This window comes from Chamaea fasciata, unplaced genomic scaffold (genome assembly GCF_029207755.1).
Source record: "Chamaea fasciata isolate MVZ Bird 193981 ecotype frontalis unplaced genomic scaffold, bChaFas1.0.hap1 SCAF_22, whole genome shotgun sequence".
NCBI classification, from domain to species: domain Eukaryota; kingdom Metazoa; phylum Chordata; class Aves; order Passeriformes; family Sylviidae; genus Chamaea; species Chamaea fasciata.
This window is the reverse complement of record NW_027094107.1, coordinates 7,514,101-7,539,267: the sequence shown is the minus strand read 5'-3', so window position 1 is coordinate 7,539,267 and position 25,167 is coordinate 7,514,101. Positions and strand designations below refer to the sequence as shown.

Genomic DNA, 25,167 nt, shown 5'->3' with positions numbered 1-25,167 from the left:
CAGGCTGCAGTTTTCCCTTATGTGCCTATTTGTTACATGTACGTGGCTCTTTCATGCTTTAACGGAAAAGGCATCAGGTGCTGCATACACACAGAATCCCACTCTCAACAGCACTGCTCTAGCAGGGTTTCCCCCTTCTTAGTACTGGGTACTGATTTTGGTTTTTTAATTATTTCTAGTATTATAGCCCAGAGAGAACTTGATTGCAGGTTAGCAAGTTGTGCCACAGGGCGTGGATGATTCCCTGCCACCCACAGGCACAAGCCTTTTGGGAGAGGAGCAGCAGTAATGATGATGGGACTGCCAACAGAGAGCTGTGTACTAAGTGTTTGTTCCTAGTTGTCTTCAAAACGGGCAAAACTTGTCAAAGGCACATGCCGAAAGCTGACCACAAGTTGATTTTTCTCTGACGTGCTTTCTAATTTCCGATGTGCACATGAGGGAACTTTGGTTGCAGAATTCAGTGCATATGACAAAGTGCACGATGTGGCAGTGCCAATTCCACTCTGAAACCTCCCGCTTCAACTCAGCATCATATTGAGTTCTGCACCACACGGGTTAAATGCTTTTCTAAGACATAAAGCTATCCATACTTTATGCTAAAACATCCCCTAGATTGTTTAGCTATTAGCAGTTGATAAACTGTGCAAAGGGATTACACTTTACCCATGAAATGTGAGTTTCTTGATAGGCCTGGGCAGTGAACCTGGCACTACATATTTATATTCGCATGAATTCAGCATCTCAGCATGGGAAAAGACATTTCAAACAAGGGCTCTCTGGAAGTAACAGTGGAGTGTTTGTTCTCTGGAGCCCAAATCACAGTAAATTTCTAGGCATGCAGCTGAAATTTCAATCAGTGGGTTTGGGCTTTCATGTAAAGGAAACCTGACCTGAAAATTCAGGTTTCCCTATAGTCCTATTCATTACCTATCAGATAAACCTGGAGATGTTTTTTTGTGAAACCATGACACCACAGAATGTACATTTTTCAGCTGTGAGCTCAAGTGAAAAAAGAGTTTTCTGCTGGTATGCACTGGCATTAGACATTGTAGTTTAGTTTTCCATATTAATTTCATTGGCCCATCAAATATTAATACCTTAAATGGTAAATGTCAAATCTCTCTGGGGTACATACATGTACCTACAGTATTTGAGAGGGTATGGGGTCAGCAAAGTCCATTCTGTGGGAGACTGGAAGAAGTCAGGGTTAGGGTTCCTGGCCTGATAGTTCATTGCCTGACACACTTGATATTTGCCACCTCTGAGCTTTGAAAAATTTTGTTATTAATACTGATATCAGCATACATTATTCTGTGCCTTAGAAAAGACAGGTTAGAATCAGATTAATTAACTGCAAATATACTGCATTGCTCAAAGCTCTATTTGTAAACCTTGCTTCCTAATCAGGACTGCTCCCAAACCTTTATCTGGCATTTTAATGGTGCTGACTAACATTGCTTTAATTAGCTGCCTCTGTAAAGTACCAGGCAAACCATCTGTGTGAATCCTTTTAATTAACTGGCTTCAATCTGAGGGGTTTTTTCCTGCTATTCTTAACACGCCAGTGGAAGCAACATACAATGTATAGGGTAAAGATGTTGTAGCATCAAGGTTTGAGGGAAGACTCATAAATGTACATATACCCAACTTTCCAGTCTTCTGGGAGGAACAGATCCTGGATCACATGGATCACAGTCAGTTTTGGAAACACCATCTTTCAGCTTTTTATGTTTACAATTCTATTCCTTCCTGGATTGTTATAAAAACTTGGTCCTGAGATGCTTTATCCTTACTTGGATATGAAGCAGAAGAGCATCAGTTATTTGCTACTAATCCCTTGAATAGCTTAGAGAAATTCTGTGGGCAGTTCCTGATGTTTGAAACACTGGTAACTTCTGCAAAAATATTTATGTGCAGAGTGAAAAGCAGTAACCAGCTATGAGCAATCTAACCTTTTGGGAAATGGGGGATGACTTATCTGAGGAATGGCTTTAGGATCCAGGCCTTACTAAAATCAAGTGTTGAACTTGGATCTTTCTGGATAAAGACAAGAGGTGCAGGTATAATTACTAATGAACAATCTAGGACACGACCTAACAAAGTGGGCAAACCACCTCAGAGTCAGTACAGCCATGGCATGAGAATCAGTGAAGTGTTTATGATGTGACACCTGAAAGACAAAAAACCCAGCTGCTTTTGGGCAGTCCTTGCCCTTGGGGACAAGGAGACAGCTCGGCTTCCTGGCAGTCATTGTGTGGGTTGTACTAACCTGCAGTCAGCAGCAGGCTGAGGTGAGTGTCCTCCTGAAATGGACCCTGCACAGCACCTCAGGAAGGGTCTGTAGGGTTTATTGCACCTCTGTGAGGTGCTTTCCTGTACAATATTCTGCCCATTTGTGTTAGTACTTAACACTCTCACTATTGCTTATTTTAGTATCAGAACATCTGGCAAAGAACATTTTTTAAAAAGCCTACAGACTCCTGGCTTGCTGAGATAGAAACTATTTTTAAACGGCAACATTCAGGATCACCTAGTGTCATTAATGATAAATATACGCTTTTAGTGTCCAGCAGAAAGGCTGGGTGCCCGGCCTGGCTTGGGTTTTACAGTTTGTCTATTTTATTAACCACCCTTATAAAAACAATCAAGTGCTAAACAATACGAAATTAATCACAAGGTCTAATGCCTTAAGAAACTTACCATACTGGGAACTGTTTTTGCAGATAGTCTGGTTTTTTTAAAGCAGACAGACAGATGATAGATTATGAATTTGAATCCAGAGGAGATTTTATGAAACATGTTTTCTGAATCAACACAGAGCATAAGCATGTACAGACCAGGACACTGAGGACTGTTTTGGAACCATATTCACTAGAGAAGCAATTGGATTCTGCTGGAACTCCAGGACAGCTGTTTGCACTGACATCTCCTCTGCACGTTTCCTTGTCACTCCCAGTGAGTTTTGCCACTTAATGTACACAACTGGAAGTGTCAGTCTAGTTGCACCAGGGGCTCTAGAGCTCTTTGGGCTGTATCCTGGTGCAGGAAACTGTTGTTGGACACCAGCTGACCAGTGATCTCACGTGTTGCTGTCTGTACACCTCGAGTTGTAACAGCACCATGCAAGGCTGCATTACTTTCCTTGTCACTTAAAATGTCCCTAAGAATGACAGGTTACCTATTCAGAAGCCACACATAAAGAGCACTTATGAAATAAAGCACAATTCTTGGAAACGTGCAGACCACATGCATTTCTAATGCCAGAGGGGAACAGGATTCGAGTATCAAAGTACTTCTTCCTATTTTGCTTATTGAAAATTCTGTGAAACCTGAATTAGCTCAGGCACCCACACTGCCCAACACAAGTGGGCAGAACTTTCATTACCTGACATCTCCTTTTGGAAAACTCTTTGCTCAGGTAGGAGTTGCACAAAACCTGTCACACTGTTTCAGAGTAGGGTTAGCTTCTAGGGGTCAGCCAGGATTATTTAAACACTCTTTGGGGCTGCAGGTCCTTGGGGAATTGTAGCGCGGCATACGAGACCAAATGGATTTCTTTCCTGCTAAAAATTCTTTTGCTTAATTTCTTCCCTCTACTTTTGTTTCCACTCTACACGAACGTGTCACCTCAAGGTCTGATCTGAAGTCCATTGAACTAAATAGATTTGGAACCTGGCCCAAACACCTACTCTGTGTGGCACAGCAAAAAGGCAGTTTCCCCTTTCATCTTCTGTCTCATATTTCTACCATATTCCTTAGGATTTCTAGAGAGAAGGACTACATCGTAGTCAGTAACTGCATCTGTTCTCTTAGAAGACTGAGTCCAAAAACTATCAAAGTTCATAGAAATCTGTTGATTGACTACAGTAGGAAGTGAATCAAGCCTCAGTCCATGTGCATTTAGCCTTCTCCCTCAGTCATCCATCATAAGCCAAATTATTACAAATCTGTTTCCTACATTTGTAACATTACAAATTGAAATGACCTCTGAAGGTTCCTTTAAAAAACAACCAAAGCTGTGCAATGATGTTGTCTTTAAAGCAGTGGTGGAGGCTGACAATAAATGTGGATGGAAAAGTTGTGCACTATCCAAAAACTGCAAACACAAGCTCTAAATAAAATCCATATGCGCCTCTTGGAGGTGCAGGTGTCAACGATATTAAGCCACAAAATGCTTTACATTAAAATAACTTTAAGGACCAGGTTAAGCTCTAAAAACTCCAGGGTAATTCGAAGTTAATCACCACAGCTAGTCTTTAATATGGTCAGAGGGTAGAGAGTGTATGAAATTCATTGCTTGAAGGAACTAGTAGCACCTTATCTAGGCACTCTGAACTTCCATCCAGATTCAAGGCAGAGATGGAGTTTCAGTTTAAACATTCAAAAGGTTGTGTTTTAGCTTTCTAGGGCTACAGTCAAGCTCTTCACATTATTTTAATATATTTTCTGCGGCTTAATTTCCTGTGTTTTCTTTTATAGTTGCATAAAAAAATTGCCTATCAATTGCCCAGCAATTCTGAAGGGCTCATAAAACACTTCCTAGGTTGCTCTAGTTTAATTCTTGCTCTCAAGGTAAAATATTCTATGAACCCACCAATCACTCTCCTGCCAAAGAAACAAATTAAATGAAGCTTTGGTGCATTCTGAAGCCTCTCTGAAGTCTCTTTGAAGGTCTTGGAAGTTTTCTTGGAAAAATTCTGAGTAGCTTATCCTATCCTATCATGTCAGTCCAAAGAATTGAAGTTCTGTCATCCATGTGGGAAGATACGTATTTTCTCAATGCGTTTTGGATGCTGATATACAGATAGATGTTTTTAAATTTTTTTATGGTCAGAAAAGCAGAATGGAAACAAGCAATAACCTCAGTCTGATAGCAAACATTCCATGTGAAGATAGTGACAAAGGCAAATCACAAACCAAATCATCTAAGCACACATCAACAGGAAAAAATGAGACATCTCCCTGTAATGCCTATACCCTTATATTTCTAAAGCAAATTTACTTCCAAATCAGTAATTAATTTTAACTGTCTGACAATTGCCCATTGTTAGAACTCTCACTTGCTGATATGAGAAGGGTAGGTGGTAGCAAGAAGAGTTGCATAGAGAATGGAAGAGCTGGGCACAGGATCCCTTCTATCCCAAAAATGTTCATGAGTGGAAGGGTAAGAAGAGTGGAACTGAGAGCCTGGGAGCTCTGGTGTGGGAGCTGGGGATACCCCAAAGCCTCTTCACAAATGGTTTAACGTCCGTGCATTCTGCAATGGAAAAATCACTCCAGCAGAGCATTCCAACAGCCAGGGCTGAAGATTTTGGTTGTAATTCAGTGCAAGATGTGCTGCACTACACACACATGTTCTGTAGTTACTTAAAAAATGTCTGTCAGGTCAACAGGTGCTGTACATGCCCTGACCTTGCAATGCTGAGTCTGAATCAGGGTGTCACCTGGATGAGATCAGTGACTGAGGGAAGGCAGCAGCGAGCTCATGGCAGGCACATTTTCCCTGCTTTTTCAGGGAGTTTTACAGTGCAGTGAGTTCTGTGCCGTCCCAGGATCTAAAATAGCTGGTTCAGACATTCAGGTATTACTGGGTCATGCTGCAGTCTACCATGCAGACAGAGCCTCACTTATTTTTAGGTGATGTTCTCAGCCCACTGTTGTGAGATGCCTCACCTGGTACATCTTGAGACCAGCCATGTGTATAGGTGCCACCTGGCATTTCTGAATCTAAAGAGAAGTGGGTTGAATTTGATAAAGAAAGACCATAGTACCGAAGGAGCTGAAACTTAAACGTGTTACTAATAATGAATGTTCTTGGAAGGCAGCGTGTTTAGTCGGGGCAGCAAGCTTAAAAGACACTGGAGCCAGATGGGCTGATTCATACATCAGCGTGCAGCCTTATCTGCTGGGACATCAAACCAGCAAGTGGCATGTGGAAACCCTTTCTAAATCCTGCAATTGTGAGTTTTTGCTTCTGATGTAAGCTTTGCTTAGGTTTACATATTTGATCTTTAACTAGACTATAAATACTTTGATTCATAATTGTTGAATGTAGAAATTATACAATCGGCAATAAATGTTCCAGCTTTAAAGGCACTGTCCATAAAAGTGCCATGAAGGGCGGCCACAGCTAAATGCTCAAAGAACTCCTACATGAAGTTTATTTTCATGGCAGGAGGCAGAAGCTCTGAAGCCCACTCTAGGCCAAGAGCTGATCCAGATCTAAGAATGATGGTGAATTCTCTCCCTGACTACAAATCACCTCTCCTCTGATGATGCTTGGAGAATCCTGAGGTGGAAGGATGCATGTGATGTCCTTTGGGTCTCACTAAGGTGTAAAAAGAGTCCCAATTCATGTGACCCTAGGGTTTTGGTTCCATACGTGTGATGAGAAGAAGAATACAGTTCAGATATTAAAATACTTCTCAGCGCTACAAAAGGAAGGAATATCCAGATCTGTGTAAGAAACAAGGTTTGGATTTTGCTAATGATAGGAAGAATAGGTTTAAAAAAAAGAAAGGTTAGCAGTGAATCTGTGGTAGAAGCTGGTGAACCACTGATGGAAGTAGAAGATGCTTCATAACATATGTCTGAAAACTACTTAAGATTCATATGTCTGGTGCCAGGGAGACAGGATACAAACACTGCATCTCTTTGTGGCAGTGAGGCCAGTGTCACTATGGATGCAGAAGACATTAATTCCAGGGGGAGAGCAGTGCCAGCTTTCCCTCAAAGGAATCCTTTCAACAGCTCCTTCACTTAGGTAGCTGAGAAGTTCAATGTCCAGTGAAAGATGCTGCCTCCTGGCATTACCTCTGCTCCATTAACCAAGGAGACAGTGATTTGTGCAGTTACACTCTACAAGGCCTGCAGAGAGGCAAGAGAAGAGCTCCAGGTCACTCTGACTGGCATTGCTCATTTCTGTAATGCAGCTTTGGAAATGGAGGGGAAACACATGTGACAGGATATAATGAACATTTATGAGAGAAATTCCCATGGATGGCCAATGACCAGAACTCTCAGAAGTTCCATTAAAAAATAACCAGGAAAACCAGAGAAGTGAATCTAGATCAGATATTGATACACATATCTGACAGAGAGCGTGTATAATTGTCAGGGCAGATACGACCGACCCAAAGCTGAGGAGTGGATACCATTTGTTATCCAGTGAGTGCAGTGAACACACCCATCCCACCTGAACAGCCACCCCCGTGCGCACTCATGTCCCTCTGCCATTGTGCACCCACTGCCTCCTGCTGACAGCTTTTGCTCAGGGAACAGCTGCTCTCCTCAGACAACGAAACTCTGGAGAAAGTCAAATAAAACCCCTTTCTATGATGCTGCATGAATACTCTTTTATAAATGGGAATGTGGGGTGCCACTAAGACAGACTTTGAGGGAAAAGCTCCAGTCAAATCTCCCAGCCATTAGGCCATGTCGGGAATGCTGGAACAGGCTCGTGAAAGATCCTGCTTAGTCTCTTTCATACAGTGGCTCTTAATAATGAGCATATAATAAATGTACAGTCTGGAGAATTTATTGTACAGTATCCAATTGGATTTATACAGTCATAAACTGCTACAGCGCTGCTTCTATGATTTACAACGGTCTCTGCTAATTATGAAGCTATGCCTGGACCTGAGATGTAAAAGGGAAACGTTACCAGACTGGTTGTACAGTGACACTACACAAATGCACATTTGCCAAAGCAATTTTGAATTGCTTGTTAACAGACAGCCACTGCAAGCAACTCCGTATTTTGGTCTGCTCTTCCGAAAAGCACCAAACCCAGAAACCTTGGAAGTTTGCAGGACAGTGTTTTATTGTGGTAGAGTTTAGAGATCAAGAGTCTGGAATGGACAGTCGATGAAACAACTGCTGCTTTCTGCCTGGATTGTAGGGGATTGGACTTGGTAGTTTACCTGATCCCTTCACAAGTCTCTACTTCTGATTTCCTAAACAGAAAACACCACGGGAAATACTGGAACTTACTGCAGGACAAGCCTCTCATGACCTAAATGGATACAGGAGGATGTTTACTTCACCGAAGTTTCCCAGCACAGATATTTAATTTTGTTAAATGACTATTTCAGAAAGAACTGTTTGTCACTAACAGGAATTACCTGGGCATCGTGGGCAGCACAGCTGTGGTACATGCACAGGGGAAGCACAGTGTAGGCTTGGGCATCTTATTCTGCTGCACAAAACATTTCCATTCTGCAGATGGAACACAGTACACAGTATTTTAATGAAATGTGCTCTTACAAATGGCTGTGTTCTCTATTCTACATCCAAACATTTTTTTAGAAAATGCCTTTTTTACAACATTCTGGTTTCACTCACACCAAGATATGCCCAGATACTTCCACTGCCTTTGAATTTATGCTGGAGGTCAGAAATCCTTAAAATTGGAGGAGTGTATAAACATGGATAGCAACAATCTCCATTTCTCTTTTTCTTTCCATTTGTCTTTTTCTTTTGAGCAGATTATGCTTAGGAATTGCACTTCCAAAACGAAGACATGGATAAATGGTAGGTCTCTGAGATATCCCCTACTGAGGGTTAGTTCAAGACCACAAGAGACAATAGTGTCTGTAATTGTTCCTGAAAACTGTGGAGAGTCTTTTGTTTTCATTTTATTGCTTTCTCAGTAGACAAAAAACCCCAGATGGTAAGTGGCCATTTTTTAAAGAAATATGAGTTAAGTCTTGGGAATAGGGTTCATTATTCATGTCATTAACATAATATTCTATTTGACCACATCTAAGTTTGATTTATAATTAAAACACAGGGAATTTTCATTCTCTGGTGTGTGTAACCAGAAGAGACTATCCATTTCAAATTCCCCTTTCCCATCCATAATTCATCCTCTTAATTTACCTCTGAGTTGCTCATGTTTATAACAAGAAAGATCTTTCACCATGAACACTGATATTAAGTTATGACTGTAGTTTTAGGTGGTGTCAGGACTAAACCCACTTTATTTTCGTATGCCTTCTGGAGCACTGGAATGTTTTCAGTGGATGTGCAGACTTCCTTAGACAGCAGATGTATAGGCCTTTCTAGTCATCTCTTTCAAAATAATTCATTGACAAATATCTGCAGACCACAGGCTGGAATCCCACTATTAGATCATTGCTAGCCACAAACTACAGTTGTGCATCTGCTTTGGAAAGAGACACCAAAAATGATTATCACCATCTGTTTCCAATAAGAACTGAAAGGAGAGATACTGATTTTGTAGAAGAGGAGCAAATTTGAGACTCCAGGATCTCCACAGAACAGGGACTACCCCTGCTCTGCACAGCTGCTGGCCCAGCAGCCCCGGGAGCCTGGGAGGCACTGCTGAGGAAGAAAGGCTGGCACTGCCTGCTGACCTGGCTCCATGGTGCTGACTTCTCCTGTTCTATGACCTCACTCTTTTTTTTTTTTTTTTCATAAAAAGTCCTGCAGGATCTCCTGAGGTGAATGTTTACTCTCTGTGCATGGTCAGCTGTGATAAAAGTCTGCAGGCAAACACTGCTGCCCCACGCTGCCAGCCAGACTCCATCCGCTGTGTGCTGCAGGACAGAGCTGTTTTAACTGATCCTGTGCTTAGTGAGACTGATCTCGTTCCCAGTGATATCTGGGAGAACAGCCCCACTGACCAGAGCAGGACTCGAGCACTGCTCAGCCTCTCTAAGCCAGGGCCAAGGTCACATTTCTGCATCAGGTACCAAAGAGTGTCGATGCATCGCTGTCTGATGCTGAGTGTGGAGAGCAGTCATTTACCCTGAGGTCTGCAAATATGACTACAAATGCAAGCAAAAGCAAAAAACTGCTGTGTTTTAGGGAGTAAAATAATGATCTGACAAATTGTGAGCGCTCAGTTTTACTTGACAGTAACAGTCAACAGGCTCCACTATGAACCAGGGGGGGAGGAGGGGTTGTAAAAGGAAGGGGGAACAGGGTGAGAACACTGAATTATGTTTAGTTTTATTCTGGTTTAAGTATGTAAATTATAACTTGTAAAAATACAATACTATATACACACAAAAACAAGAAAGCTTTTCTTTTTTTTTTTTTTTTTAATGCCAGGCTGAATAACTTGGCCTCTGTTTAGTTAATTTGCCTGGCCTTTTTCTTTAGCATCAGAAGTGCTGGGGGGATGGACAGAGACAGAGCAGAGACCTCTGTCTGCTGCCTGGCTTGTTCTGTGCAGACATCGTGTGGATCACAATGTCTGTGGCCAGCAGAGACATTTTGATCCACTGGAATAAAGACCTGTGGGGATTTTTTGCTTTTCTCTGCAGTGTGTGGGAATCACTTTCTGCATCAGACTCTGCCAGGGAATCATACATGGTTTCTGTATGTTCTCTCTTATTTGCAATCTGAGGCACACTTGATTTTCATCTTTTATGCTGTCATATTTGGTTTATGGTCTGTGCTTGTGCTTTTCATGCCTTTATTTTGTTAAAATTATAAATTGCTGAGGGTTTCCTGGAGGAAACTTCATGAAACTGATGAAGCTCCAGGAGCTTTTATGGTAGGTCAACGCTCTGAGGGCATGACTTTGGCCAGGACAAAGCTCAAACGAGTGGCTGGACACTGCAGTTGTTATTTGGAATCTTCCTTCTAGACAACAAGAGGCACATCCCAGAGATCCCTCACCATCCTCACTGCTGAAATGATCCCAGGTCACATTTTGCACCCTCATGGTACACCAAAGGTAAAACAGCAAACAAGGGAGGAGGGTCCAGTGCACTTCTGAGCTGCCTGTACTGGGAACTACCATAAGCAGTTTCCTTCTTTACTAAACCTGCTGCCCTGAGCTATCACTTTGTCTTCCACACCCAAGTTAAAAAACAAAACAGACTGTGTTTTTTGGAGGCTCAGAGGGTGTGGGTGTGCCTGGGTCCCAGCAACGCTGTTGTCTAGAGGAGCTGCCCAGGCACTTTCCCTTCCCTCCAAACTGGCTAACATCTCTCTAAAAATCACCGAGCATTTATTTGTATCCAGATCTCTAGGATTTCCAGCTAATTTTTTCCCCACCCAAGACACATTCTTCCAGTGATTTAATGAGTCTTTTACTCCACACAAACTCTGAGGGAGTTTTCAACTTTGCATATACATCAACAAAAGTTGAGTGGACACTCCTTTTTGCTCTAAACAAAGACTTTTCCTTTCCTTCCGACTACATTGTTTTTTTCTCTCACAGCTGCATTCTGCAGCTAAACTTGTGGGACTACTGTTTCTGCATCTCTGCACTGAATTGTAGTAGCAGATTCCCTCAGAGCAAATGCTGCACGGGGGCCCAATATTTTACACTTGCAGGGAGGGAAAATAGCGAGGAATACTTTATTCTGCATTAGACATAGCAGACAGAACTCAGCATCTGGAGTGTCTCATGTGTTAGTGATTAAGATCCCTTATTGTTTATTTTAAAGTGCTCTAAGGGACACAAACTGCCCTCATTTTTGTGCCTCCTCCCAGCTGTATGTGACAGACCATGGGGATCTCTGACTTCTGTGTTTTTGCATCAGCCACCAACTGATGGGAGCCCTCTCAGGTACTACCCAATCCTCTCTGCTCCCCATAACCTTTTCTCATGTTTCATCATCTCCTTCTTCTTTGACTGACTTGTACTAACAGTGATTATCTAAGCCTGTTCCTTCAGCACTTTATGCTTTGACTGGAAGATGTTGGCACTGTACGCAGATCAAAGCACCACATTCAGGTTCATTATCGCCCATACTGGTGGAACTGCAGGGATTATACTTAGGCAGTGGGACCTGATCAGTTGGGATATAATGCCCAGCATCCACAAAGCTTCTGGCTAATTAAGGAGTTGTTTTGTCTAGGCTACGCAACTCTTTTTTGCCAGTATTGGCCTTCTCTGTTCGTATTTTCCTTTCACTAGGATCACCTGCCTGTATTTCCTGCAGCATGACCAGGACCCAGTAGTGAAAACAGGTTTGGGCTTTGTCAAATTGTAGCGACATGAGAAAGGAGGAGTTGTAGGATCAGGAACTCAGCGGTCCTACCTCTGAGCAAAGACAATTAACGCAGTAAACAAGGCCATAGGGTTCGAGGTAAGGATGCCATCTTTCTCCTACGTGGTACTTCTTATCTTGAAACACACAGTATGTGTCTGAATCTGCAAAACAGTAAAGAATTGAAAGAGCTATGAATGAAAATTTCCATCCCATGTTTACGAAGCATATTTAGATGTGCAGAGTTTTCTGTGAACTACTTTTGCTTTTCCTGGAGAATTACACAACAGAAAGACCCTTAATTCCACATGCTGTTTTTTCTAACCTCCCAAACCAAAATAAACGACATGGCCTCCCATTTTTCCAAAATTCCAAACGATGATAAAATGGTTTTCATACAGGTGGGTTTATCCTTTCACCTGTTCAGGTAAGAAAATTGAAGTGCCTGATCACTCAGAGAGGCTTAAAGGGAACAAAATCTCTTCACTGCAAAACCACAGCAATGGGTTCAACTCGGGAAAATCCCAGGTTGTACTGCAGAGAGATGTTGAAATAATTCACACATCAGCTTTCAAAATATTTTAAGATCTTTTGTTCACTAAGCACTTCTGATCTTGCAGTTGCAGATGTGCAGAAACCCACACACCTTACTGTGCTGTCCCTTCCTGTCACATTATGGTTTCACATTGAAGCCTCAAATCTCTACAGTAAAAGGGTGTTTCTCACATGTTTCCGTGTGGGAGTGCCTTTCTCTTACCCTATGACATCCAAATTCAGTTTAATTCATTACCCACGGTACAGATGATACTTCAGGATATCTTAACAAAATACCCACATCTTCCATGCGATGATAATCCCAGCCAGGGACAGTCTTCACGTTTACTGGGCTAGAAGAAAGTAGCCAGAGCTAGGGACTGTGAGTGGAAACTGTGATCTGCTTTCCCTCCACACAGAAGCATGACAAATGAAACACAGGATATGAAAAAGCAGACAACTGGAGTTGGGTCATTTCTCACACTGCTCTTTCCTTAACAAGGGTGCTGCACATGGGTTTCCTGTGGGTGGGGGCAGTGGGGCCTTTCTGGAACTCTCTTTTGGTTTTCCCCCATCTACTTCCTTGAAAGCAGAAGCTGCTGAGTCCGAGGTTAAAAATTTTAATGACTTCACAAGGGCAAAGAATGTCTTTGGTAAGAAGGAGGCCAAAACCCAACCTGTGCAGGTAGGGAGAGCATTCCAGACACCTGGTAACAAGGCTGAAGCAGTCAGTAACTCCAAGACTTATTTGGGTAGCTGTTCTTCCTTGCTATGATTGCTGAAATGTGTTAACATCTCCCACAGATGACAGACTTTGCAGAAATGCTCCTTTTTTTTTTTTTTTTTTTTTGTCTGTATTCTTTTCCAATCTTCTCATCAAGTTTTTGACAGTTTTTTTTACGAGGGAGACTTTTAATTTTCTCAAAGGATGTACCTAATCCAGTTCATATGAGGTTGTTTTTACAACATAACAGAACAGTCTTGGACAAGCTTTACACTACTGAAAACTTGAGCACAATATTCTTACACATGGGACAGATCCAGATAATCTGTCAGATGTTTACAGAGGTTACTAAATAGAATTAAGCCACCTCTTGACTCAAGATATTTGAAATGAAACAGATTCTCCAACTGATGTGTTCTGTTCTTCATGATGCACTATAACCTGTACAGCTTTAGGAAAATGTACCCCAAACGTGGGTGTGACCTGATTCTACTAAATGCGGGATTAGAAGGAGGAAGAATGTTAGAAAGTTTAGGACATTCTTTTCCGAACCACATCTGAAAATAGAAGGAAAATGTCCAATTTATGTGAATGTGACAGTTTTGTTTGAAGTCTACTTACGTTTTACTTGTTCTAGTTTACCTCCATCTATGAAAAGGAGACAGAGCACACCAAAAAGGATAAAATGCAAATCCTCCAATATCCACTTTCTTTTCATCTTTATCGTCAAAAGGAAAAGAAAGAGCCTCCAAGAAGAGAATGTTGAGCTGTTAGGAAAAAAAAAATTAGGTTAATGAAAATAAAATCTTGTAAGATACTCAATGATTTCATCCAGCACATAGAAATCTTGAACTGCCAGGACAAAAAAAATGTGTCTGTGTCATGCATCTTCCTTTCACGGAAACAGCTTTGCCTTCAGATCATTTAATTTTTGGAAAAGGGGCCACATTCCTTTTCATGAAAGCTGAAAACTGGATATTCCTTCTAATAGTGTTCTTATTTTATTTCCAAGCAATCTGGCAAGTAAGCAACCTAAATTCTTAAAAGTTCTCTTTCCCAAGAAACTAGTTTGGGGTATGCCCTTGTAGAGCATCACTTCTAGCTGGATCTGTGGTGTCAGTGGGAACGTGTTTGCTTCATCCTAAAGTGAATCTTGGACGTCCCTGGATGAGGTCCTGCACTGTGGGAATCCCTGTTCAGGCCGAGCCTCTGGCCCTGCTGCACCAGTGGGAATCTCCCTCACATCTAAAAGGCTTCCACCAGTATTCAGCCGGCCCCTTCGCCCCTCGGCCAACCACTATTGTTCTGGTAACTGTGTATAATTAATTTTTCTAGAGTTAACCCTTCTGCTGCCTTGAGAGCTGAGAGCAGAATGGGGGAATGACTTGTCATCTTCATCCTGTAGATCTTTGCTCTCAAAATCCTGCATGTGGGGCAAAGCTTACTGTATTCTTCGGTGTGGTGCTTGCTGCATGTGCCATTCTGTTTACCTTTTTCTGGGCTTTAACAAATGAATTATTTTATGGAAATAATTACCTAATTAACTAAAAGCATATTTTTTTAATACAGCCAACTCAAGATTCTACTATTTTGATGCTCCAGTGTTTTTTATGCCCCCATTCATTACAAAAGTGTTATCTTCCCAGACTGCACTTGTCCATAATTTGCGATGTTGGAAAGATTTGGGTGTGATTTTAAAAGCCTTGATATGGATTCACAAGTAGTTTTACAGAAGTTTAAAAAACCCAAAAAGAGTCCCTATTGGAAAAATGAGCAGTCTGTTTTGTAAACTAATTTGGCCTCTTCAGATTTCATGTAAATGACAGAACTGTATATAAATACGTTCGACCTCACAGATAAGGCAAAAATAGTAATTTATATATGTATAAGTAAAGCAGTAGATAACTTAAAGAAACCAAACAGTAAGTTAAGACGCCCTTACAATTAAGATCTTCCAATTAAGACTGTTGAGACCTAGGATAGTGTAACAAAGGGTGTGTGATCTGATTTTATCAGCGGCTTCACTGCCTTCAGTGTTCAAGAATTGTCTGTATTCCCAAACCACAACCACAATGGACATCTTCCTTAACTAACTAAACCTGTGCCACTACTCTGTACTCAGTAAGCTCATTCAAAACAATGCCAATTGCCTCTGAAAATGTTTTGTAAAAAAACATTCTTTAAAGCACACTCCCTATTCGGTAACAAAACATAACTTCCCATTTATTTTGCAAGTGGAGAGTAATGTTTCAATTTCAGAAGAAGAGTTTAAGTAGCTTTTCCCTTTCAACATATTCAAATCACATAGGACATTTTTGAAGCCAAACATCCTTTTAAAAACCTGTTTAACATTAAAAGCTCATAATTCAGTCCCAGGACATCACGCGTGCATTGAGAACAACAGTAGCACATCACTGGGACTAGCAGAAATGGGAATGTTTAAATATTTCAGCCTTCGTGGGGATTGCTTAAGCAAACAATAATTCTAAATGGCGCACAATTATCCTTTGTGCAGCACCTTATCTGTTGGCCAGGTTGGTTAGTAGGAATGGAAAGGCCCAGAAATCCACCCATTTTAAGTGTCAGGTCTTCAAAAGGAAGAACATTATAAAACTTGGACTGCTTCTCCTCAGAAATGCTGCACAGTAATGTGAGATGGAGGAGTTAATAACAGAAAGGGGATGGAGACTTTTGATGTCTTTCTTAATTCTCTTTAATTTCTGTATTGTTGTTACTCCAAATATAAACACATACTTTTCACTATTAGCACACTCCCTTTATTTCCCCAAAGGGCAACGTCCTAAAAATATTCCTGGATTTAAATAATCTCAGTTAGTATTAACCTGTTAATTATTGGCGGTTTTTCTGCATTGTAGAAGCAATTAAGGCGATCCACATCTTACATGAATTATTTAGTGAAATAAGGCCGATGGGGCTCTGTTTAACGCCTCGCCCTCCAAAGAGCCCGGTTTGATAACTACAAGAGGCAGCGAAAAAAAAAAAAACCAACCCAGATTAGTGAAAAAATCCCGCAAAATGCACGGCGGGCAGCGCCGAGGGCAGCTGGCGGGGGCTGCGGTGATGCGGCGGCGGGCACGGCTCAGCCCCGACGGCCGCGCTGCCCGTTCCGTCCGGCCCCGCAGCACGACCCCTCCGGCTCCGCTCCTCCCGAGCCTTTCTCCCCGCGCCGCTGCCCTCGGGAGGCGGCTGCGGGCGGGCGGTGTCCCCGCTGCCCTGTCCCAACAGCCGGGAGGGGAGCCGGGCTCGGGGCTGCCCCCCTGCCCGCGGCCGGGCCAGGTGCCGGCGCTGCCCCAGAGAGGACACGGAGCGGAGAGACGGCACCCACGGAACGCCCGGGAGGCGTCGAGTCCCCGCGCTGCGCTCTCTGTGCCGCGGCCTCGGGCGCAGCTCCGGCAGCGGGACCGCGCCTCTCGGGGCCCCGTGCGGGACGGCAAAGCTCACAAACCTGGGGCAGGGCCGGAGAGGCGCCGGGGCTGCGGGAACCGCGCGGCTCCGCGCTGCGCTCCGCCGGGCTGCGGGGGGCTCCGGCCGGGCGGCTCCGCCGCTCGCTCACGTTGCCATAATCTTCTCCCGCGGCTCGTAGCTGTCCCCTTCGGATCGGTGGTGGGGGGAGCAGGCAGGGGACGGACGGGGTCCTGCCGCCGCCAGCCCTCGAGCCCCGGCTGATGGACGGGAGCGGAGAGGAAGGGATCCGCAGCGCGGGCGCTCCGGAAGGTCCCGCGCTGGGGCACCTGCCACCGCCTCCCGCCCCGGCGAGGAGCGCGGCGAGGCCCCGCGGCCGGAGGATGCTCGGCGGCGGGTCCTGCCCCGCAGCCCCGCCGGCAGCCAGCGGCGGGAGGCGGGCTGAGCAGGGGGAGCAGGTCCGCCTCCGCCCCGGCCCCCGCCTGCCCGCGCCCCGCGCCCGCCGCCCGGCACCGCGGCCTGACTGACACCGGCGGGGAGGAGCCGCTCCGCCATGGGGGGCCGCGGAGAGGGGCCGCCCCGGCCCGCCGCGCCCCGCTGCCTTCGAACCGGCCGCGGGTTGTGTCACCGCGGCTTTTTCCTCCGCGGAAAAGCCTTGCCTTTCCTTTCTGTTCCTCGGGAACGGAGCCCCACGCGTGGCTTTCTTGGAGAGCGGACTCCACCCCGAAACGGCTCTTCAGTGGACTTCTCCTACAGGCGGGGTGCCCCCAAAGCAGACCCGACGGAGTTAGCGTCCGCTGGGATCTGCCAGACACCTTCTGCTGATACCCTCCGGTCTGATTTATTGTGTTAGAAGGTTTCAAGGTCACATTGAGATTCTGGTGGAACTAAATTAAACCCATGACTCATTATATGCTTGGTCAAACATTCTTTTTCTGTCTTCTTGTAGCCCCTGTAACTAATAAGAAGAGATCGGTGAACTCTTGACAAATGATCTGAGAAAAAGGGTGAGGTATGAAAAGACATCATGTGGAGAAACAAATTACAACCTATTTCCCATAGTTTGGGACCAGGGTGTTTGGGAAGCACTGCTGGGAGGTCATACACCTCTCAGGCTTAGTAGATATTTTCAGAAGGCTGAAAACTGAGCAGGACTTTGTTTCTTCCGTTGTACCTTAGCTGGACAAAACACTGAAGGTACAGGGTATGGTGAAACCTTATACTAGCGTGAGGAAAGGATAGATGTTTTACTGAGGCTTTTGTAGTCTGACTTTACGAGTAACCAAGGCTGTGTGTCAGTCAAATGCAACTGTATAACTTTCAATATTAAATAATGAAAAGAGAAAGTTCTGGAGCTAAGCATTTTGAAAACACTGCTCCATGCCTACTTCTGTGTCACTGCCACTCTGTCTTGCTGTGCACAGGCAGTAATCCATGTCCCTAAGGAAAAAAAACGTTGCTTGAAGCTCTTAGTCCTCAATGTGCTGCCTACGGCTGCAGGCTGAGACTTTTGGAAGAGCCACTGTATGAAACACGGATGGGCAAATGGAGAAAGAAATGGTAACTGTGAATCAGAAGTATGACTGTAACTTGCACGTGAAGGCAGAGAAGCTGTGCAGTGCAAGCTCCGGTCCCACAGAGGGATATCCATGCTCATGGAGCAGAGTGAAGCACATGCATGTGCTTCTAAATTGTGGGGCTGTGGTAATGTTGTTCCTTTAGGTGTTGTGCTGGGTTAGACCATGCAGGCTCAGCCTGTGAGATAAATTGCATTTGAATAATACAGACACTCAGATGTGTGACTGAGCTGACTCGACTGCAAATCTTTGGGAGTAGGAATCCACAGGTCTTTGTAGACAGGCTTAAGAGTTTGGGTTGATAGCAGCTACATGACTTTAAAAAATCCAGCTTTGGGTCTGGACAGAGACATCCTCCAGAACAATCCACCCAACACACCTACCCAGCTGTGTCAGTGTTCTCTAGACAGCATTCATTCCATGTGTTTTCTTCTCTGTGCTGATACAAACTCCAGTGTGTGTAAAGACAACAGTAGTTGTTGCAGTACTCTTTATGCCTAGTCAGTGTAGTAGTAATGAGAAGTGAAATATTTTCTATAGACTGTGTGACCTGAATTCTTTTGCAGAGGGATTCTTTGAAAATAAATTCCTTATTTGGCCTGAAGAGTGCTTTGGGAAAGTTGCTATAGATGCCAGCACTTTCCACTGCATTCTGTAAGACTGTTTCAGGAGATGCTGCTGTCTGATGGTCTCTGGAGATACTAATTCAGGTGCAAGACCTTTGCTGAACGTGGAGATATTTGAACTGGAGTTCTTTTCCCACTCTGGCAGATTTAGGTTGTAGAGAATTGTCTGAAAGAGCCTTTCTCTCCAGTGAGGTTTTGGGACTCACTGAACTGGCAGCTTGGTGGAAACCCAGACTTCCAAGGGCTCTAGTCTGACTCCCAGTCCTGGTCCTGCTGCTCAAGCTGTTCATCAGTTGCTGGGACATCCCTGAGAGCTTTTAAAGACCGAAGATGCACTCTGGCATCTCTCTTGGTCACACACAGTGGGCTGTTTCTTGTCCTTCATCTTCCCACGGCACAGTGCTGCACCAAGGGCTGTGGTTGTTAGGCCAAAGGGCAACGTGGCACATGCTGGACACTGTGAATGTCCCCAGGTGGCCTCTTGGTGAGTGACCCCTGTGAGCTGGCAAGGTTTGCCAGTGCCCCTGGATCCTGGTACTGCTCTACCTGTGCTACAGCTGTCCTTTTTCTTCCAGTTCTGTTCAAGACTCACCAAGAACACAAGGACAAGCCACTACTTTTTCTGCTTTTCCTAGTCTCACACCTGACACAGCCCCATGGTCTGTCTTACCCCCTTAGACCAGAGCACTGATGACTTAGCAAACCCCTGCTCTGTGCTCTTGCTCAGCGGTGGGCTGTTAGTGCAGCTTGTGGAGTTCGGGGCTGCTGCCCTGTGTGACACAGAGAACTCTGGAGAAGCATCAGATCCCCAGTTGTCACCCTTCATGCTGCCAAGCAGAACTCGCTGCTTGAACATGCTCTCCGTTCTGGTGTCCAGACAGGAAAGAATTGCTCCTGATAATGAGCATTAAAGATTGAAGGATGGCCTAAGTTTTTAAAAGCACTGAGATTTATCCACGTGATTCTCATTAAAGATAATGGAAATGAAGCAGATCAATAATGTGACGCTGCCAGTAGACGTCCGTGTCCCTGTGCTGTGCCTCACAGTGTAGGTATCCTGCTATTATTTCTCAGTTCTTGTGAGGGGAAAAAAAAACAAGCGAAAAGATTCATGCCAATGCTAACATGTTTACACACCATGTGGAGTTTTCTTAATTGGAACAGACATTGAGCTCTGAGAGACATTAGACATACGACACAACACCCCTGTCTATTTTTTTTCCCCTCTGTTTATCTCTGGTCAAATTTTCACTCTAAAAATGTATGAAAGGAAATTCTCAGCGTAATGAATTCTTTTGGGTTTTGCATTCCCATAAATTCAGTGAAGCCCTTTGCTAAAAATCATTCCCAGGATTTTACAAAAATCTCTGAATTATTTTTTGTGGTTTGGATCAGCCCCCCCAGTTATCATACTGGGAATACAATCTGGATGTTCACCAAGCAGGCTTCACATACTCTGTTCAACAAAAAGGGCTTCAGACGTGCATGATTTTGTGATTATGGCATAGGATGGTCATGAGCATTCTCCACCCTCCTGTCTTCTCTGTAGCATGGACTTCATCCCCAGTGTGTTCTCAGTCCTCTAGCAGTAGAAATTAATTTATTTATTTGCCAGTGAGGCAGATGGATGTAGTGAGCCTGAGATTTCAATCCAGTTTGCTAAACAACAACAGCATTACGTAAAATGTCAAACTGCAACCCAATTCCTCATTACCTTGTTGTGGATACATTCAGATGGGGCTGAAGAGTGGCTGAAAGTCTTTCATTCTTCTGTCAAAAAAAAAATGCAAAAACTTGAAGACAATTTGTAGGAATATAAATTTCTTTGGTATATTCACGAGATACACGAATAGCAAGTTCAAATCTTCAGCTCAAACTTCCATCTCTAATTCCTGTATGGGCAGTGTTTTGTGGGCAGGAGGCACAATGACACTTCCAGCGAAGTGTAAATCCAAATAACATGCAATAGCATCTCAGGGACTAATTTCAGCAATTGAAAAGCAACATCAAAGAATCTGTGTAAGTGATCATTTCTGAGTTCTGGGATCAGCTTCACCTTCATTGTTTGTTCACTACCACACATTCTTGAAAACAGCAGAAGGTGGCATAGTTCACAGAAAAACAACATACGTTCTTTCTTGCCAATTGCGTTTGTTGACTAGAATCGCACTTGGCAAAAACTTTCAGGAGTTTGAAAGGATCCCAGTGATTTTCTCCTAGTCCTGCTATGCACAAGAAATGCTGGAACAAATCTTACAGATTAATCACACCATGATAAAGATCCACTTGCTGAGGCATTTCTTTGCAGCTGGCACCCACCAGATAAACCCAGTCAGTCCTGTCTCCCAGTGCACGAACAGAAGGAGCCAAGGCAGGCTGAATGAGGCTCCAGTTGCAATTCAAATACACTTTTACAGACCGTGATCGGTGCTGCTAATCTCACCTTGCTAAGCCAAAGACAATAACGACACCTCGGGTGTTATGTAATTCTTTTGCTTAGAAATTTGCTGGTCTGAGAGTGCTTTTGAAACCCATTAGTAAAACTGAACTCGCCAAATGATTGATCTCTTCTCTAGGGAGAACAAAGTCAAAAAATGTGCCAGCATGGAGCCAGAGCCTGCCAGGGGTTGAGGACTTGCAAATCCCATTGCTACCAGTGAGAGCTGAGGACACAAAGTCCTTCGTGTAACTGAGCTCAGTTGTAAAATGAACTAAGAGCCGTGGAGCTGCTTTCCCTCTACAACAATGGTGTGTAGTTACTCCTATCAGTCCCTAACGTGTTGACTTGCACTAAACTGTGACTCCAGCCTGCTTGATTCTGACTGCAGGCTTAGGAAAATCTGACTGTGAGAGCACTCAGCAGCACTGAGTTAGGCCAGAGGGGGACCCCACTCCTTTCCCTTGTCTAGCTCATAAAGCCAGTCTTGAACTTTCCTTCACCAGAAGATGGTGATCCTTTCCCATGAACAAAATTGTAGAGAGACAGAAAAAATAGCTGAGCTGTGTCAAAAAGTATTGACAGAAGGGATTTTCAACAGAGGATGGGAACAGTGGACATGTCCGTGAGGATAATGGTGAAATTTGAAATGACTCTTTGTGAATAACCAGCTACAGAATGAAGTTTAAAGGGAGGAAAGGGGGGGACTTCATTTCATCATTAAAAACATCAGTATAAAATACATGGAGAAAAACAAACAGTGAAGACACTGTTGCTAGTGGGCTGGCTTTTAAAGTATTAATGGAACGTCATGGAACAAGAGTTTCTTTTATTCTTTTTTATCCCAGCTCCCTGCATTCAAGGTTCTTGTGTGAACATGCAGCGGTTTGCAAGGCTGTGAAATTATCAGACCTGGACCAGTGCCAGTACAAACCAATTTATTGGAGTCCAGCAATTAACTAAAACCTAGAAAGCTTGATTAATTGTGGCACTGCTCAGCAGGGAACATCGAGAAAAAAAAATCATGACACTCCATGAGTGTCTCTGTTCCATACACCAATTTACATTATAAGCGAAGAAAAGTTTCTTCTCTGGAAATACCCTTACTTTATTCTTTTGCATCATGTAGAAAGAAGAATGACAATGCCATGTGAGAAAATGCTTGTTGGCTATGCAGACGACTCTCTGGATGATAATTTCACAGTAGCTGTTATCCTGTTACACATTTTTTACTACTGAATTAATATCTCATTGTAACCCCAACAATAGGATATATTATTTTAAAACATTGTTTCATTAAGCTTCTCTCTGGAGGGACATATTGAGAATCCAGCGCTGGTCAGTTTCCTTCAATTTCTTCAAATATGGATGTGTGCAAGAAAGATGAAAGTTTGGTAGTTGCTCAGAATTATTTAGGATAGAAAAGCAGCAAACAAATAGTTGGGCTGAGAAGTGATTTAGCAAGGCAGAGTATGTTGACTGAAATGAAATCCTGAAGTCTGAGGGGGCTGACATTATGAGAAGCAACTACAAAGTGTAATTTAGGTGTTAGCTGATTTTATTATGATAGTATTAACAAACAGTGTCCACACTGTTTGTTTTATTGTAAGGCTTATCTATGCATAAGGCAGAATTAAAAAATCTCATTCCTGGATGCCTTAGTGGCACATGAATCATAGATAACTGAGAAGAAAATAAATATTCCAGCTCGGTGTAATGTACCGCTGCAGCATATCGTACTGTGTAGTACAAAACACTGGATCCGATTCATCTTAGTTCTCCTTGCATCAAAATGATTCAATGGTTAGTACTGGGGAAAAAAAAAGCTGTTTAAAGATGAAAAATAGTGGTAAAAGAATTGTCTCCCCTGCCCGGTGACAAGGAAAAGAAAGATACATGAAAATATTTTTACCTTTTCAACATCATTTTGTATCCTAATCTGCATCCAACCGCGACACTGTCACATTCTCAGATTTAAAGAGTGCAATCCACAGACAGGGCTAAATCACATTAGGCAGCAGTGATAATAGAGCCTGGGCATGCAGAACATCCCAGCAAGCCTCTAGCCGGGGCTCTGGGGTGATGTGGGACATTCAATGAGGTAGGAAGGGCTGTCTCCTCCAATTTCACTGTATTTACTGGGGATTTAATGTATTTTTTTAAAAGATATTTGCAGTGGAAATCAGTTTGTCGGAGGTCATCTAATTGAATCTCCAGCCCTGGCAACCCTTCACAAAGGCTGCCAGGAATGACCGAGTTGCTAATGCTTAACTGTGAATACCCAGCAGGGGTCCTCCCCAGGCCTGAATACAGTCAATTATGTTATTTTTCCAAATATTAGTGACTCAGCTGTCTCTGCTCGTGAAGAGTTGCCAGGGTCACAGATACAATCAGACAGATCCTCCCCCCCGTTCACTTCGAAGAGATGAGGAGAATCTTTTCTGAGATGAATAGCGCGTAACCCTGAGGAGGAGGGAAGGGTCCTGCGGGGTGGGTCCAGGGGGTGCCGTGCTTTGGGGGTGCCAGGGGCAGGCAGGGCACTGTGTTGGTGCTGGGGGAGCGCTGCTGTCTCGGAGCAGCCCCCCAGTCTGTGATGTAAATACACATTTCACAGTTCAGCTCAACAGGCGCTGGGGCTGAGACCTTACAAAAAAACACGAGCAGCTTGTCTCACCCCTTTAGCACTTTTTTTTTTTTTCTGTCTTCCCCCTTCCCTCCCGCCTCTCATTGTGCTCCAAACATCTTTATGAAAGGAATGTTTCATGTACTGTAACAATTCAGTGTTCCGTTTTCCTTGGTGGACTCATCAGGGAGAGACACAAGAGTGGTGGCTAACGAGTGCATTCCTGGTCTGCAGGGCTCTCCCGTGACACTTCTACAATCCTTTGCCCTCCACACAGAGCTCTGCAAATATTTTAGGGTTTTGATTGCAACTTCCTTAGTTTTTGCCAAAAAGGCTCTTTTCCAAAGCCTAGCCTTCTTCAGAAACAGCATCCCTATGCCTGTGGTCCAGAGCCCAGCTCTTATCTGATCAACAGCTTTTGGCAGAAGGGAAAAATCCCTCTAGAGGATTTGGGTTCCTGTGCATCGTTTTGGCCCAAGTTTGAGGTAGTGCTTTGGAGTTGGCAAAGTTTCCCAATTTACTGCTGTTAAATTTTATCCAACTTTAGGAATATTATGTGGCCGTGGCCAATTTCCAGCTATTCTGAATCCATTGCAAATACTTTGCCAGCATGTGTCCAAATATAATCCAATTTTGACGGTTTTAATGCCAATACAATTTCTCTGTAAGAACCTTCAGGCCTGGCATCTGAACTGCAGTGAGCAGGGGTTCAGCTGCCTGGAGCCCAAGTCCCAGGAGGTGAGAACTTTATTCCTTTGGGTTCCTGTCTGTCCTAGAGGTGGAAAGCCCAGACTGGGTCTCGAGTCACCACTGATGTTGCATCTCTGAGTTGTGGGACGTGCATTATTTGATGTGAGAGTGAGGATCGAGGCATTTCCTTGGAATGAGCAGAGGGTCTGGAGTCATAAGGTGTCTTTTGCTATTTGACATCTGTACATTTCAAATTGGGGTACTGGTGTTCCAGCTGTGTTAGAAATACAGTAGCTGGATAAAACTGCAGTGAAAGCAGAACTGAGGTTTCACATGTACTGCAGGGAACTTGACTGTGAAGAACTGGACATTATCAAAAGGGTGCCTTTGTGGCTTGTTCTTGCTATAAAAACAGGGAGGAAACCAAGGCACCTCTGTTATCGAGTTTCCCCTGGCTGGAGCTCCCCTAGGGAGAAAGAAAATAACCCAGCAAGGGAGAGGAGGCTGCTGTGTTTAGACAGCCTGTCCTGATCTGCGTGTGCCTCTCAGGAGGAGGAG

General features: G+C 43.8%; 1 protein-coding gene across 3 annotated transcripts in view; it reads right to left on the bottom strand.

The window, feature by feature from the left end:
* CHRDL1 (chordin like 1) overlaps positions 1-17,031 on the bottom strand; it is a 30,006-nt gene extending 12,975 nt beyond the window's left edge. The window contains exons 1-4 of one of the 3 annotated variants that reach the window (XM_066202595.1): positions 16,700-17,031; positions 13,855-14,000; positions 12,027-12,139; positions 8,127-8,220 (exon numbers count right to left, since the gene is read on the bottom strand). In XM_066202595.1, the coding sequence (XP_066058692.1) occupies positions 8,127-8,220; positions 12,027-12,139; positions 13,855-13,951 (304 nt within the window). In that variant the 5' untranslated portion in view covers positions 13,952-14,000; positions 16,700-17,031. The remainder of the gene's footprint in view (positions 1-8,126; positions 8,221-12,026; positions 12,140-13,854; positions 14,001-16,699) is intronic. The other 2 variants (XM_066202594.1, XM_066202593.1) reach the window with 2 other exon arrangements.
* Positions 17,032-25,167: the final 8,136 nt, after the last annotated feature.